This window comes from Pleurodeles waltl, chromosome 3_2, assembly GCF_031143425.1.
Source record: "Pleurodeles waltl isolate 20211129_DDA chromosome 3_2, aPleWal1.hap1.20221129, whole genome shotgun sequence".
Classification (NCBI taxonomy): domain Eukaryota; kingdom Metazoa; phylum Chordata; class Amphibia; order Caudata; family Salamandridae; genus Pleurodeles; species Pleurodeles waltl.
In genome coordinates this window covers 116,368,697-116,386,425 of record NC_090441.1, presented here as the reverse complement: position 1 = coordinate 116,386,425, position 17,729 = coordinate 116,368,697, and the positions used below count along the sequence as shown (strand labels likewise).

Sequence of the window (17,729 nt, the reverse complement as noted above, 5' to 3'; positions counted from 1 at the left end):
GCCACGTGTTTCCAGGATGACAGCAACACTTGGTTTTCGTGGTCTTAATGTTAACCCTAGGGCCTCAGTCCGGAGTGACACGCTTCCTTTATTTATGGTGTACACTGTCACTGTGAGCCACTGAATGATTGGCTTGGCCGAAGCTGGAATCGAGAACCCCAAAACTACTTGTCATCTGGGGATGCAGGCTTTTAACTTCAGAACGGACTCTGACTGCATTAAGTATCTTCTGACCTCTTTCTTGCTCACAATGTTCTGTGCCTGTAACTTGAGTTTTGTAAGCATTCCCAGTGGAGGGTGCCTGGAAAGGAGGAAACATCGTTTGCCAAACCTATGTCCATGAAAAGTGTGCAAAAGAGTTTCACATGGGTTGTACATTCTTAGGTTGGAGCCTACCAGGGACTTTCAGAAAGTTGCCCTGCAAATGCATTGCCCTCGTTGATTACCACTGGCTTTGTGATTTATAACTCACACTTTCTGGCTTTCCATTTGTTGGCTTTATTTGCTATAGGCTGTCCAGGCTCAGCCCGTCCCGCCCGTTGCCTAAACCTTTTTTTCTGTATTCTTCCACAAACTCACTTTCGGCTAACAGGCCTTTAAATCTTAAAGGTGACCCCCTGACCTGCTTTGGGCCAGGAGTACACTTTGGCTCCACCAGCCTTCCTCCTTGCCCCTGACCCCACCGTTACTGCAAACAGAAAAAGTTTGAGGCCCTCCACCACCCATAGGTACCAACCTGCGCCTCATTCCTGGTGCCTAGTGGTAGGCGTGTCTGGTATTTCGTTCAGCAGATTGTATTCCGTTTTCTGTATTTAAATTTCGTTTTTAGAATTGTTTTTTACTTGGACAGTTCCCTTTTTGTGCCCCACTTTGTTTTTGGGCTCCAATTGTGGCAGTTTTCTTTTCCAGCTCTTGCCGGTTCCTGTAAAACCCAGCCGCTGCGTCCCCTGCCGCCGGCCCCCATTGGACACTCCCTCCTGCCTCCCAGCTGCTCCTCCCTCCCACCTCCCCTTAATGGCGGCCGCTGCACGGAGCCAAGTGTGACCCTCGGACCTGCTTTGGGCCAGGAGTACACTTCGGCTCCACCAGCCTGCCTCCGTGCCCCTGACCCCTCTGTTACTGCAAACAGAAGTTCTAGGCCCTCCACCACCCGCAGGCACCTGCCTGCGCCTCATCCCTGGTGCGTAGTGGTAGGCGTGTCTGGTATTTCGTTCCGCAGATTGTATTTCGTTTTCTGTATTTAATTTTCGTTTTTAGAATTGTTTTTTACCTGGACTGTGCCCTTTTTGTGCCCCGCTTTGTTTTCGCGCTCCAATTGTGCCAGTTTTCTTTTCCGTCTCTCGCTGGTTCCTGTAAAACCCAGCCGCTGCGTCCCCTGTGGCCTTGCGCCCCCATTGGACGCTCCCTCCCAGCTGCTCCTCCCCTTCTTAATGGCGGCCGCATGCAGCACCCGACCGCACCCAGCGCCCGTCCCCCTGGTCCACGCTCCTCCAATCCCCCGAAGCACCACTATTCCTCCACAGAACTCCTTGCTCTCAACCCAGGCCCGCATCCCGCTTGCGCCCAGGCCACCCCAAACACACACACGGACCTTTCATATGCCACTCATGCCATTTCTCCTGCACTCACACCAGCAAGCACCGCAACAACACCAAACCCCGCAATCACCTCATCTGCATCCTCCTTAACACCGGCTCCGTCCACAAGCACGGTATCAAGCTTTTGGACCTGCTCACCACAAACTCCCATGACATCGCCTTCCTCACAGAAACATGGATGAACTCCTCATCAGAACCCGACATCGCCATAGCCATCCGAGAGGGGTTGCTAAATCACCCACAGCGACTGCACCAACAAACTAGGAGGAGGTATCGCCATAATACACAAAAACTCCATCAAAATCTCGACCAAAACCACGACACCCTAGACAATGCTGAACACCTACAGTTTCAAATACACATCAACGCCAACACCACCCTTAGAGGAACCCTCATCTACAGACCACCAGGACCCGACCCCCATTCTGTGACCCCATCGCCGATACCATCAGCTCCCACGCCCTCACCTCCACAGACTACATACTCCTTGGTGACCTCAACTTTCACCAGGAAAGCACCCACAACTGCAACACCACAGCCCTGCTGGACAACCTCACAAACCTCGGCCTCAAGCAACTGGTCACCTCACCCACCCACTCAGCGGGGGACACACTAGATGCCATCTTCACCTCCAGCAGCCACATCACCTTCACTCACACCACCGAACTCCACTGGACTGACCACCACTGCGTCCACTTCCCCTTCATGAAACCCACCACCAACAACACACTACACCCTACCGCAAGTGGAACAAGATCTCCAAGGAACACCTGATCTCCAACCTCACACAAGCTCCACCTCCCATCACCAACGATCTCAACACCGCTGCCCACAACCTCACACAATGGCTAGAAACCTGCACAGACTCCCTCGCCCCTTTGAAAACAAACAATACCCGCACCATCAAGACCACCGCCTGGTTCACCGTAGAACTTCAATCTTCCAAACGAGAATGCCGCAAAATTGAGAAAGCCTAGTGCCAAGAACCCTCAATGAGCAACTTTTCTGCCCTCAAAACAGCCATACGCAAACTCCACCAACTCATCCGGACCACCAAACGGTCCTTCTACAAAGAATGCATAGACAACAACACACACAACAGCAAGGAACTCTTTGCCATCATCAAGGAACTTGCCAAACCGAAATCCTGAACCATTGACCCTCCACACTCCCAAGACATCTGCAACTCCTCTCCAACTACTTACACCGCAAAATTGCAGACATACACGACAGCTTCACATTATCTGCACCCACCACCACTGACACAACCAACACTACAACACCCTGCCGCACCAACCGACTGAACACCTGGACCTCCACCAATGACTAAGAAATCTGCAAAACCATGAACTCCATCCACTCAGGCTCCCCAACAGAACCGTGCCACCACCACATTTTCAACAAAGCCAGCCAAATCATCTCTCCCTAGCTCCGTGCCGTCATCAACCGTTCCTTCGACACACAACCTTCCCAGATATTTGGAAGCACGCCGAAGTCAACGCTCTTCTAAAAAAAAAACCAAAGCAGAACCGGAAGACCGCACAAACTACCGACTCATTTGTCTTCTCCCCTTCTCTGCAAAGGTCGCTGAGAAGAGTTAACGCACAACTGTCTTGCTTCCTAGAAGAAAACAACATACTCAACACCTCCCAGTCTGGATTCCGCAAGAACCACAGCACTAAGACCGCCCTCATCGTCTGCACAGACGACATCGGGACCAGAGTGGACAAGGGAGAGACAGTCGCCCTTATCCTCCTAGATCTCTCTGCAGCTTTTGACACAGTATGCCACCAAACCCTCCGTGCACGCCTTTTCGATGCTGGAATTCGCTACATGGCCCTGCCTTGGCTCACCTCCTTCCTCTCCGAAAGAACCCAAAGAGTTTGCCTCCCTTCTTTCCGGTCTACAGCCACCAAGATTATCTGTGGGGTCCCCCAAGGATCCTCTCTGAGCCCCACCCTCTTCAACATCTACATGGCTCCTCTTGCCAACATCCTCCGTCCCCACGGCATCATTTCATACGCTGACAACACCCAGCTCATCATCTCCCTCACCAGGAACCCAGCCACCGCCAAGATTAACTTGCACGCTGGACTCCTCAACATTGCCAAATGGATGACAACAAGCCACCTCAAATTGAACTCAAACAAAACCGAGATAATCATCTTCGGCCCCAACAAGACAGCATGGAACGACTCCTGGTGGCCCACCACCCTCAACACCCACGCACGCAACCTTGGCATCATACTGGACTCATCCCTCTCCATGACCCAGCAAATCAACGCCATATCATCCTCCTGCTTCAACACCCTTCGCATGCTATGCAGGACTTTCAAATGGATACCTTTAGAAACAAGAACAGTCACCCACACCCTCATTAGCAGTAGTCTGGGCTACGTCAACGCCCTCTACGCAGGGACCACAGCCAAGCTTCAAAGAAAACTCCAGCGAATCCAGAACGCAGCCACAGTCTCATCCTCAACCTCCCTCGCCACGAACGCACATCCACCCACCTCAGATCCCTACACTGGTTGCCCATCAACAAAAGGATAATTTTCAAAGTCCTCGTCCACGCTCACAAAGCCCTCCACGACACTGGACCGGCTTACCTCAACGAACGAGTAATCTTCCACATACCAACTCGCCAGCTCCGCTCCGCCGACCTCGCCTTCGCTACAGTTCCCCGCATCCAACGCACCACCTCCGACGGCAGATCCTTCTCCCACCTCGCCGCCAAGACCTGGATCTCCCTCCCCGCCAACCTACGCAAGACCCAGAACCTCCTAACCTTAAGAAAGCACCTAAAAACATGGCTTTTCGAGCAGTAACTGCTCTACTCTGCACCGCTCTACTCCATTGCACTCTGAGCCACTCAACTCTACACTGTACATCACTGCACTCTGCCACTCGATGCTACTCTGTGGGCCACTGCCCTCTATAGCACTCAACTCTGCGCCCCCGCTCTCTGCGCCTGTGCACTCTACTATGCACCACTGTAATGTATGCCACTGTATTCTTTGCTGCATTTTACACCTCTGAATTCAGTGCCACTGTACTCTTCTCCACTATACTTTGCAACACTCTACACCAGTGCACTCTATACACCGGTCCACTCTTCTCCATGTCACTCCAGTGCCTGCCACTGCACGCAACTCCACACTATGCCACTGCAACATACATTATCTGTTACGCCACTGAAACAACTTTCTTCTCCATTCCGCTCTACAGCACTCCACGCCTCTCTAGTATGTGCCACTAACTTCTAGCCATGCTGAACAGCAGCCTAACTGGTGAACAACATTGCTAAAACGCATAGGCAAAGCCAATAGTTCTGGCATTGGCTAGACCTTTGGGCTTTGCCAATGCGTATTGTCCAACCTAGTAGTCTCTTGCCTTCGTCCTCTCAAACCCTCTAGTTTTTTACACTTGTAGATGCCGTGCCTGTCTGTGTGCGTCTCTGTTATAATGTCCTGCATAGCTGGGGTGGGCATAGGGAGAGTACTTTAATTTGCGGCTGGGTCAGCGCTTCTCTGCACTTGGGTGATGCTTTTGTCTTTAGATGTCTACTTCATGCAATTATTTAAGAAACCTAGCATGCCAGGTTCCACTCGGCCATACACTAACTATATGGTATGCTGCTGATATTGCAGTAGATTTCATGAGAAACACTGAAGATGAGGCACCCTTTAATAAATATTGAAGAAAAAACATTGAGCCATCCTAAAAGGACGCTTATTGTATTTGGTCACCAAACTCTTCCACATTTCTGTGTTTGGAGTGTGGATGGAGTCCATTAAGGAATCGCAGTTCTAGTTTTCCTCTTTTTTTTTCCTCAAAAGACAAGTGTTCTGCGGACTGTGCTTGGGCCGGTTAATTTTCAGTGTTGAGAGGTGCAATAGATGAAAGTATTCAAGCGGTTCTAATTCTACCTCAGAATTTAGAAGAGTGCATAAATCTGTCTTATCTCGGCTCCTCTGCACAAAGCCCAGCTTAGCCGGGCTACTTCCTTTATGGAGGTTGCAAATGAACTTTGCCTGCACTAGTGTCTTCCATATTTGTGCAGAAGACATGCAACAAAGCTCACTAAGACACAAGCGTAGCTCTTCAGCGAATAAAATCAGCGGTGTTTGCAGCTCCAAATATGTCTTTAAAAATCATCACAAAAGTGCATTTTAACTCCTATTTGTCTTTGTGACGAGGGCGGTTGGTAACCTTAAAAAGTGGTGGGGCACGTCACTCGCCCCACCTTTTTCCCCAAAAAAGAAAATAAAACACAGCCTCCCTCCAAAAGCCCATAATAAAAACAACCTCTCCCTCCAAAACCCCAAATAAAAGTAGAGTGTTTAATTGAAATAAAAGGTACTTACCGACCGCAGCACGTCCTCCTTGGTGTTCTGCAAACTGCAGTCTGCTGTGGAGCTCCCCTGATCAATCCAGACGCTGTTCTCATGCTGTTAACCAGCATGAGAGAAGCACCTAGATTGGATGGAGGTGGCTGGCCTGAAAATCCTTCAGGCCCTGGAGGCCTATGCTTCATCTCCAACTGTCCTAAGACAGGTGAATAGAGAGCTTCAAAGTGTGCATGTCACTTTGTCTTGCAGAAAACAGCTGGCCAAAGTGACGTGCACTTTGGAGCATCCAGCCAGGCACTGCTGCAGTCCTCAGCTGCCAGTCGGCAGCAGATGACTCACCACCATGTCTTTTGCCTCGGGGGCACTGCAGCGTGCACATCAGGGGAGGGGGGATAAAATGGCAATGAAATCATGACGCTCCCTCGCTCTTATGGAAAAACCGCCACTGTATGTGACAACGCTTATAAGCTGCCGGGGTCTACGCAACTCCAAGTCGGATTCTAGGCCTTGGAATTTCGATTATATACTACTTTTTTTTAGTGGGCGTTTTTTGTCACAATTCAATATGTAAATGGCTCAATAGCCAGCTGTTTGCATTTTCCAGAGTGTAGCCTAGGAAAATATACCTTCCCTCGATCCACAGTAGGGTATGTAGAACAATACCCAGGCAAATGCACATTTGGCTTTCTTGACAGGCAAAGATGAAAAGTCTCTGGGTAATTACCAATATTTCACTAATCTGCAGTTAATTTATACAATTCTTTAAATCTGCAGCAAAGTGAAATCTTCAGAGAAATGAGAAATCTGTATTTTACAAACAACTCCTCACAGCTGGTTTGGACTGACACTGCTTACAGGTCCATATGGCCCACCTTGTTTCACTGTGACCATCTGTCCATCTCTGCTCTTGGCTAATTTAGCTTCCCTTTTAGCTCTTTCCTGTTTCCGCCTTGTTCACACTGTTAAGCTTACACCAGTCGCCTTATTTCCATGCTCCTGTCTCTTCTCTCTTGTTCCCCTATTCTCTATTGTAACTAAATGTACACTATCTAAATGCCCATGCAGCTGCCTAGCACATATCCTTTTCCCTTGCTCCCTTGCTCCCTTGCTGTAGTACCCTATAATAGTAACTTCTGTATATTGCTTCATACCATACTTCTGCAATATTCAAGTGCAGAACCCAGTTTAATGGTACTCCATGTACTGCCCTCAGAAAGTTGAGTTTCTCCTTTGCTGGGATGTGAACATGTGACCATTACCACCACTGCAGATGTCATTCACAGGCATTGCATGACTGAGCCATCATGCTGACTTCTTTAATCCTCTTTGGGTTGTCTCCTGTCTGGATCTGCTGTGCTGGAAGAGGTCTGACTAATGAGCCATCCCAGTGCTGTTCAGACAGCTGCTCATCTCCCCTAGAAATCAAATGTCAGTCCTCCTCGAGGACCCTAAGTCATGCTTCCACCCCCTGTGTTGCTGCTCCTAGAGCTGGGCCTTGGTACCACACTGTGCCCCATAGGGAATCAAGGTCAATTTTATGGCCAACACCAGTATCAGACTTCAGAAAGGCCTGTGGCAGACAAAATAATTCTAGCCTAAAGAGTTAAGATCAACCAGGCGAATGAGGTGAGCTTGTAGTGCAACTGCCGGCAGGGAAATTGACAGGCTTGATGCACCTGGTGGTCCTTATGTGATGTTAGTACTGGCAGTATTGCCCGAACTGGGGCATTTTCTTAATGGTGTAACAGAGAAAGCTCAAATCACATAGCCGGCCACATCTAGGACAAGTGGCTACATTACCCATTCTGGCAGTGCTTGAATTTTGTTCCAGAGCTGCTTTCCATCTTGAAATGGTGTGACCCTGAGCTAATAACTTAAACTCCTTGTTCCTTACCACCCTCTTTAGCTGCTAAAAAGTTAATGTTGCAAAAAGAAAGCTGACGTGAACACATACAGTCCATAAGTGTTGTTTGTTGGTGCACTCTAAATGACAGCAGAGAAGTTGATGATAGGGTAATGTTAGCAAGAGTTGCCTGCTGGCACTCGCCCAACCCGCCTCCCAACCCCCTCTCCCCACCTCACCCACCAGCGGCCCCCACCCCAGAAGGGCTGAGAAAGGTCACTTGGACATTTCCATGTTGCCATGGACTGCTGCTGGACTTTGCCTTCCTTCCTTCTCCACTGTCAGGCCGCCTTCCCTGTCCAACCTTGAAACAATAAAAAGACTAGTTTATCAATCCGCGAATCTTCTTTTCTTTCCAAAACCAGCGCTTCAAAAACACTTGGGTTTCTCTTGCGTGGAGTGGCGCGTATGCTCCTGCAAAGACTCTAGTCACTAGGGAAAGCACTCTAATGGGAAACTTAGGTCACAGGTATGATTTTTCCAGTGGATGGCAGGTACTCTTTCATGGCATTCTGTGTCTGGACCAATTATATAATGTATGTGTGGTTGGAGATGTTGTAGTATGACCTGTGTAGCAGGAGATAGATGAGGTCCCTGAGATCCACATGTGGGTTCGTTGCATTGCAGTTAGCGTTACAGTTTTGATATGTCACTTTTGATGAGCTGTGTAAGATGAAGAGTGCTTTTCAAGCAGCTTTTTTTTCTACATATCTGATTGAAAAACAGTTGTGTGGTGGTTGTGCAGTCGCCTCCTTGCTAGGTTGGTAGTGCGATCTATGGTTGAAAGGTTAGTACCACAGAGTAAGCAGTGACAAAGTTTCAACGCATAGAAATCCACATATAGCTTAGGCGGTGGTTTGGGGATCTTCTCAAAATAGTGATGAGACAACCCAGGGAAACCCAGATCTCCCTTAAATAGGGGGTCTGCAGTGTTTATCAGAAGTGGTAGAAGGTGCAATCCAAGGAAAGCAACCAATAGCTCAGTAGAGAGTCTTAAGGGTCTGAAATGAAAGACGCCAGTTTCCCTTAACTGACAATGTAGCAACCCCTCAAAATAGTGAAAACCACCACACAGTACATTGTTCTGAGAGTATTTGCATTCTAGCCCAGCATTACGGTCTTTAAACATTTTTCCAGACAAATAGTCCTAAAAACTACTTCGAGCAAAATATCCTGTGTTGTAAGTGCTGTTTCAAGGAGCACGGTCATGATCATGTAATGGACATGGTCATGGTCATGGTCTGGAGGCTGATTCAGATGCTCAGCGTGCCTCTCTCTCTTGTATTGTTTCCTGCATCAAAGATGACCGAGGTGTGGGAGTGGGAGAAGTTGGAAGGAGTGCCTTTGGATGGATGCAAAGAAAGTTGGAAAGGCTTGGGGATGCAGTCGTGAGGCCAGGCACAAGGGCTTAAGAAAATGCTCTGTACAGGGCACTTGGTGAAAATTAATGTCAACTTGCAAGGCTCAGTGCATAGTGGAAGATTCTCCTGGATCATGGAATCCTGACAAAACCAGAATCTTCATTGGTAAGATGATGCACCCAACGGTTCTAAATTTGGAATCTCTAGAGTCCGCCAATATGATGCACCACAGATGTTGTCGGTCAAAGGAGATTATCTAATTTATCCCTTGGGTTCCAGAATGGCCAAAAAAAGCTTGCACAAATTCGAAACTGGGGCTACACCTTTTTCAGGTGCGGTGCTCATTGATGTGCTGTAGGACAGGAGCACAGGGTAATGTCTGATGTAGCATTGCAGGCTCAATATACACGGACTGCCACTGTCTGCCGCACATAGTCTTACCCTCTTGTGATAGTAATGCAGTTCAGTGTAGGTCAGCTGAGTTGGATATAGGTTGGGTAGTGGCCTTGTTGACCAGTTCTTTGTCAGTCCGCTCTCTGCATAGCTCTTATGTTGGTGCTTCTTGTGCATAGCCTCAAGGTCCGGGCAGTCTTTCCCATTATAGACTATCCAGCTACTCATTTTCCGTCTAGGCATGTTAGCATGATCTTCTCTTGTCCTCTGGCTCTAGCACATCTCTTGATGAGGCACTGAGAAGTGGGTTAAAGTCAATCTCTTCCACTAAGACTATGTCCACATGAATATTTAATGAAGAGAGAAGTGAACTGCCTCTTGGACACAAACATCTTGGAGTGACTGAGTGACTGCACCTGAGCCTAACCAGTTCCCTGTCCCCAATTAGAACTAGACATCAAAGGCAGTGAGGAGCTGCATTATTGGGTTGTGATAACTGACTGGTGTACTGTTGTGGTGTGACTTTAACTGTGATGTACCCCATGGATTCTTGGGTACATCACAGAGAATGTCTCCAACCAGGCAACAAGGGGAGTTGGAAAAAGGCAGCAGGAGGAGTAGGAGCAGGCCCTGTTCTGGCTCTATTGTGGGGGGTATTTCTGACCAACTTGAAGTTTAATAAAAATGCCTGGAACATGAACTGAGCATTGTGCCGTTTCTTAACAAGTTGGTGATGAGGGCAAACCAACTACATCAGGACAAAGGACCCAGCTTTGTGAAGCTTTAATCTCATTCCGCTCACCAACCGGTGAGTTAAATTATTTTTGACAAAGCATTAAAACAGTAAAAAAAAAAACTGTCAAATCCATAAGAATAGAAAAGGGACAACAAGTAATTACATGTACCAGTAGGTACAAAACAAACAGCATAGGAAACCGCAAAAAGACTGCCAAACCAAAGGAATATAAAAGGACATCAGAGAATTACATGTACCAGTGGGTACAAAACAATTAGAATAAAAAAAAAAGAACTTCATAGCCACCACAACAGGATAAAATAATTTACTGCCACCATGCTTTTTAAATGTTTAAATATTAGTCATTTTGTTTGAATAGTAGCAATGGCAGCAGGAAGCATGTTGCCACCTCCACAGTTCGTGTTTGATGCAGGGGAACCAATTTTACCATGGAAGAGATGGAGGAAAGTGCAAGACTCTTATATTATAGCAATAGGTGGAGAGAAATGCTCTCCAGCAAGGAAAAAAGGAGTCCTCCTACACAATTTAGGAATTGAAGGTCGTAATACTTATGAAAGCCTTAATGAAATTACCATAGGAACAGCTGAAGGCGTACCTCGTGATATTTTTGAGATGTCTATATGATGATGTTGGAAAAAACATTTTGGCCCAAAAATAAATGTAGTAATGGAATGACATAAGTTCTTCTCAAGAATGCAAAGGAAGACAGAGAAAGTGGGAAACTACATAGCATCTTTAAAAGGCTTGGCATGCACATGTGACTTTGGAGATCACACTGACTCATTGATAAGAGATCAATTGGTGCATTGCACTGACAATCCACGAGTACAAGAAAAGCTACTAGCGAAGAACCCAACTTTGAAGGAAGCAGTGGATATCGTTGTAGTCATGGAGCTCACCACTGATTGGGTTCAAGAGCTGCGTGAGAAACCCCTTAGTGCTAATGTAGCTGAAGTGAACACGACCAGTGTAGTAGAGGATGAGTATGATCTTACCAGCCAAGTGGAGATGCTAAGTGTCAGGAACACACAGAGTAAGGACAGGATGAAAGGAAAGGCAACTAAAGACTTGCAAGACAATTACAAAACCAAGTGCTACAGATGTGGTAATCAAAGTCATTTTTCGAATAGTCCTGCTTGTTTTGCTCAGAACTTAACATGTAAAGGGTGTGGAAAAAAGGGACTCTTTATTAAAGTTTGCAGGAGTCTCAAGATCAGTAATGTTGAATTACAGGATGTGCATCAACACGCTGTTTTATGCATATCGCAGGATAATGCCAATTAAATCCAGTGAAATGATGTGGATGTGGGTCGTATAAAAATGCCAGAATAGCAGGTTACTATCGACAGCAAAGAAGTCACAGTTCTTGCAGATTCAGGTTTACAATATACATTGGAGGGAGATAAGAATTGGGAGTGCATCTTTGGGAAATTGCATATACAAATACCGGACATTAATCCAGGAGGCTATGGAGGAACTAAGATTGACCTCATTGGATACACCATTATGAGGATCCATTTCAAGGGATGAGAGACAGTAGGGAAAGTCTATGTGGCTAAAAGAGGTAACAACCTGTTGGGTTGGCGCAGCCAAAAAGATTTGGGTATCATATTAAATCCAAATGCCACTGGTCAAGTCACGTTAGTAGGAAACGTAGGTGATGGAGAGGATGTAATCCGAGAGTTCCCTGAGGTGTTTACGGATCGACTTAGAGTGCTCAAGAATTTCGAACACAAGATAATCCTCAAGAATAACGCTACGCCTGTTGCTCATAAAGTGAGGAAGGTACCGAACCTCATGTTGAGTTTATTGGAACAGGAATTAGACAAACTCAAAGGGATGGATGTCACTGAGGAAATTGAATCTTCAGAATGGTTGGCCCCAGTGGTTTTGGTACCAAAGGATAATGGCACTAAGATCAGGATATGTGTCGACAGCCTCTACCCAACATAGCTGAGATATTATCCATGCTTAAGGGAGCTACAATGTTCAGTGTGATGGATCTGTCAGCAGCCTACCACCAAGTGAGGTTGCACAAGGACTCCAAACATCTCACATCATTTTTAACACCACTGGGAGCATTCAGATTCAAAAGGTTGCCGTTTGGGTTAGCATCGGTAGCAGCTTCTTTCCAGAGATTGATGAAGAGGGTTCTGGAAGGGGTTCGAAATGTGTTGTTTTTTTCAAGATGATATTCTCATTTATGGTGAAAATGAATTGATTCATGGTGTAACGTTAAAAGAAAGACTAAGAGATAATGGCCTTACTGTAATAAGAGAAACGTGTCAATTCAGAGTTAACACAGTGACATATCTAGGAAATGTGATATCTGGGGAGGGCATTAAACCCGAGATGAGTCTAACTGAATCAATTGTCAAGGCGCCCCTCCTGTTGACAAGGATGGTGTTAGATCCTTTTTAGGTCTAGCAGAATACTCTTCGAAATGTGTTCAAGGTTGTGCTAGTATCGGTAAGCATCTAAGAATGTTGCTCAAGAAAGGGAGCAAGTTTGTATGATCTGATGAGTGTGAGAAGGCATTTGTATGTGTCAAGAATGTCATAGGCAATATGCCAAATTTGAACCATTTTGATGTGACTAAAAGAACCATTCTCACTACTGAGGGGTTAGTTGCAGTTTTGAGCCAGGTAGACAATGGGGAAGAGAAGATGATTGCGTTTGCCTCTCGTTCTCTGAAAGGAGCGGAAGAGAAGTATTCCGTCATTGAACGGGAGGCACTGCTTGTGTGTGGGCCATTCATCATTTTAACTTATTTTTGTGGGGCCTACCTTTTACATGAAGGTCAGATCATAAGCCACTAGTGCAAATTTTCACATGTAAAGGGTCAGACAAGGCCACTCCCAGAATTAAAAGATGGTTGGAGAGTGTGCTGGAGTTTAACGTCAAGATTGAATACTTACCCGGACTGAGGAATGCCACTGCAAAATGTTTGTCTAGATTACCTGTTGAAGGAGATGACTCAATCGAGCAGAGTGCTTTGGTGTTGTGGGTGATGGAGTCAGCTTTATCTCAGGAGGAGTGGTCTCGAGCGAGTAAGAAGGATGCTGTTTTAGCAGATATAAAGTGCATGATAGTGAATGGATGGCCTGATCGGAAGGATTTGAATATGGAAGTACAAAGGTTTTGGGGAGTGAGAGATGAATTAAGCATTTTGCATGATCAAGTGTTTAAATGTGACCGTGTGGTTCAACAGAAGGGATGAGATATAAAATAATTAATCTCGCACATGAAGAACATTTAGGCAGGAATCTTAATAAATCCAGATTATGAGAAAAATATTGGTGGACTGGGCTTGACAAGGAAACAGAAAATGTAGTGAGAGATTGTTGGGTGTGTTCCAACAGTGATAAAACCAAAGTGGTGAGAGTAGCACCTTTATCTCCCACTGAAGTGCCTGAGGAACCTTGGTCCAAACTTGGATTGGATGTAGTGGGGCCTTTCAATTTGCTAAATCGGAATGAGAGATGTATTGGCTCTGGTGGACTATAAGTCTAAGTGGGTGTACGCTTGTTGTGTTGGATCGATTACTACTAAGACTGTGATAGAGTTCTTGAAGGATGTGTTCGTTTTGGAGGGCATTCCTAAAGTGATTGTTACAGATAACAGGGTGCAATTGGTTTCTGATGAAATGAAAACATTTTTGGTGGATTTGTCAATTGAACATCAGCGTACAGCACTTTATGCTTCACAAGCCTGTGGTCTTGTTGAAAAAATGAATGGACTTCTAAGAGATTGTGCTCAGTTAGCCATGACAAATAGAGGAGAGGTCAGAAACATTTTGAGGGATAAGCTGTGGGCCCATCACACTGCTCCAAAATGTTTTGACAAAGGAATATCCATTTCAGTGTTTGAGAGGACGAGTGGCAGGGTCTAAGTTGTTCCCCAAGTGGTTAGGATCCTATGGTAATGGTGAGAGTGCAGATGGCCGCAGAGTCCGTGTACATCAGTGGGAGGTATAAAGAACAATTTGATAACAAACCTGGTGCAGTGGTCAGGAACTGGTAAGTAGGAGAGTTGGTGTTTGTAAAGAAATCGAGGTGGTCATGCAAAGGGGAGTATACATTTATAGGACCATTTTGCATTAAGGAACTTAAGAAGAATGTAGTGATCCTAGAAAATGGAGAATGTCTAGACTAGCTAGGTGTGATTGGAATACTAAATTGGTGGAAGCCAAACTGTGTGGTGATGAGCTGGGAGACAGTGGAGTAGCCTTACAGCATCATAATTCTGCTTTGTCACCCAGGGAAGTTCGCACTCGAAGGAGGCCAGAGTATCTCAAAGACTGTGTGATAATGGTTTTCCACATTGTGTTGTACTTTTATATTTTACACAAAGTATGTGAGTAATGTTTTCAGCCTATTGTATTGTTGTAAATTTAGTGTCCTTTTTATTAATTTTTGTTAAGTATTCGTTTGGGGGGAGGATGTGTTGTGGTGTGACTTTAACAGGGATGAACCTAACGGATTCTTGGGTACATCACAGATAATGTCTGCAACCAGGCAACAAGGGGAGTTGGAAGAAGGCAGCAGGAGCAGGCTCTGTTGTGGTGGCTATTTCTGACAGACTTGAAGTTTAATAAAAATGCCTGGAACATGAACTCAGCATTGCGCTGTTTCTTAACCTGTACTTCCTGGAATCACAAACAGGGTTTTAACCCCTAATTGGTAATTGGGCTATTTAGTATCAACGCTACATAATTAAAGTACTTTCTTTTACTCAAAAGACTAGCACTGGACTGGACAGTTCTTTATTGTGTCTGTTAGTTGATTGTTGAGCTCTGAGCTTCTACCCTACACTACCTTCCTGAGAAGGCTGTGACTCCTGTCTCTCACTGGTCTGAGAATCACACACAGAAAGGTTTGTACTTGGTCTTGTTTGCAGAGCCATAGTAGGCCAGACCCGAGTGCTTTGTCAGCCCGAGCAGGCACTGACAGGGAAACACTGTCCCAGTCTATGGCAAGCACCCAGTTAGTGTGCCGTGGCGTAGACCTGTGCAATGTGCCCTGTCTGTAATGACCGTGGGTCTCCATGCAGGCATCTCACCCACTAGAACACGTCTATTGTACATGGGTGAAAATCAACACAACTCTGCAGGCTTTTAGTCGCATGGAACAAGACCTACATTTATTGGGAGTCGGTCTTTCATTGATGCGGTTAAAATTTGTTAGTGGCAGGCAGAACACTAGCCAAGCGATAATAAAATTTAGGTTTTGTGAAATTGTTTCTGTAATAAGGTTCTTTCTCGGTGAGATCAGACCTTTCGTTTTATAGTTTTATGATGCTAAAACACCTTTGGCGTTCTGCCATGGTGCCCTCATCTAAGTAAGTGCAGGTTAATTGAAGCCGAGCCTTACAGAGAGGTGCTGGGCAGCAGCCCATCAACCGGTGGAACAAGGAACATGATTTGTTCCGTGCATGTTGTTTGTGTGCATGAAAGGATGCAATGAAGATGGTGCATGAAAGGATGCAGTGAAGAGTGCATTCCTGAAGCCAGTGAGTCCCACAGTGGGCATCATCTATAACTATGGGTGACCTACTTTAGTGTTAGTGATGGCTCTTACCAGTTGCTACCCCATCACATCTAGTGCCGGTGAAAACAGAATCCTAGTGGGGAAACCACCTCCAGTTGGCAGCTGGGATCACACTTCTATGCTGCACCAGAGGAGGAGTCATATTCATTCTAGTGTTGTATAGTGGCAACGTCTACCTGCCCACACAGAATGTGTACTTCCTGGACCTCCACACTAAACAAGTTTTAAAAAAAAATAAGTTGATGGTATCCGATTTGTAAGAAAACCTTCTTTCCTCTGGTGGGCTATTCCTTCAATTCCAAAAGCCTCTGGACTACATGGATTTTATGCATAGACCCTCCAGCAGAAGGGAACGTCATAATACAGAAGGACATGTAAGGGTCCTAGTGGGACAGAAAAGTGGGCATGAAACGGAGGCATTATATTATACAGGTCACTGGATATGTTAATAAAGACGTTTGTAGCGAGCTCAGCAACTAAAGAAATTTGGCAAAAATACATTTCTAACAAGCATTGGTAAAGCCAATAGGTCAAGGTTTTATGTTCTAACAAAAACATGCAGACATACCAACTCATTAAATCCATGCAAATGTAAGGAACAAAAACCAGACTGTGATGACTGTCCTGTTGCCTTCGGTACACTCCTGTATATGTTTCTATGTGAAATGTAGGTTGAACTGGAAAAGAGCCGCCTTCTGTAAAATCCTTTGTTTCTTTCTATGGCATAGAAACTAAAGAAGGCCTACATTTAGGCTCCCTCACCATGCAACCGTCCCTCAGTTTTATTGTGCTATTGCATCAAGTCTTCCTTCCTTCTCTGTGTGCAGCAGATTCATTTTATATTCTTTCACTGCTCGTTGTATATTTGAATATTTTCATATGAGTAGTCATGTGTACTTATTGTATTACACTTGAGGGCATATTTTACAGTCTACAACTCGTTTCATGAGGCTAGTTGTTATGGAAGTCTGTGCAAATAGAATTTCCTCTCTTTTCAATGTTTTGAACAATATGTTGAGACAATGCCTCTGTTCGTTCTCATTGCAATGCTTGTTTGTTCTCAATGCAGTGATTCTTACATTTTTTGGCACAGGGAGTGACTTACTGTGGGGAGAGTTCTGCCAGCAGCCTTACCATGGCCAACGTCCCTTGGCATGAAGAAGTGGTGCATTTTGTCCAGGAGTTGGCCGATTTTCTACCAGATTACGAGATTGCTTGTGAACACGAGCACTCAAATTGTCTCTTGATAGCTCACAAAAAGGTAAGAAGCTCATTGAGATTTTCAAAGTTTAGGAAGATGGAAGCGACCATTTAAAATCTTTAGTGGATGATGCATTCACTGGAATGTTTTTTTTGTTTGTTTGTTTTTTTCCCAAATTTTTCACTCATCGGAAATTGAATCATGATCTAGCCAGTTGTTACAAAAGGTTTAGAAGCATATTAGGCCTTTTAAAAGTGAAGGCCAACCCAATTCTTGCTGAAGTCATCGACTCAACCTCGTTTTTCTCAAGACTCCACGTTTTCATATCGCCTTAAAGTAATAATGATGATTTCATGCTATTCCTAACCTCCACCATGCCCTTTCGTTGAAGAAAACATTCTCAAGTTGCCTAGGATGGGTTGTAGTTGCAAACCTAGTCTATATTCGCAAATGAATAAACTTATTCCTTTGTGAGCTTCATCATAGTAAACTTTTAGGGACAAGCTGTCCAGTCCACATTCTTATTGTCTATTTGTTTTAAATATATGTATATCTTTATATATTTTTTTTTTTTACAGTGGTGGTCGCCAGTGTGTAGTTGGTCTACTGCACTTT

At 45.4% G+C, this 17,729-nt stretch overlaps 1 protein-coding gene across 1 annotated transcript in view; it reads left to right on the top strand.

Moving 5' to 3' along the window:
• The window catches only part of LOC138286550 (S-adenosyl-L-methionine-dependent tRNA 4-demethylwyosine synthase TYW1-like), a 490,050-nt gene that overhangs the window by 425,019 nt on the left and 47,302 nt on the right, over nucleotides 1-17,729 (top strand). The window contains exon 15 of the mRNA XM_069226929.1: nucleotides 17,007-17,174. Within this exon, the coding sequence (XP_069083030.1) occupies nucleotides 17,007-17,174 (168 nt within the window). The remainder of the gene's footprint in view (nucleotides 1-17,006; nucleotides 17,175-17,729) is intronic.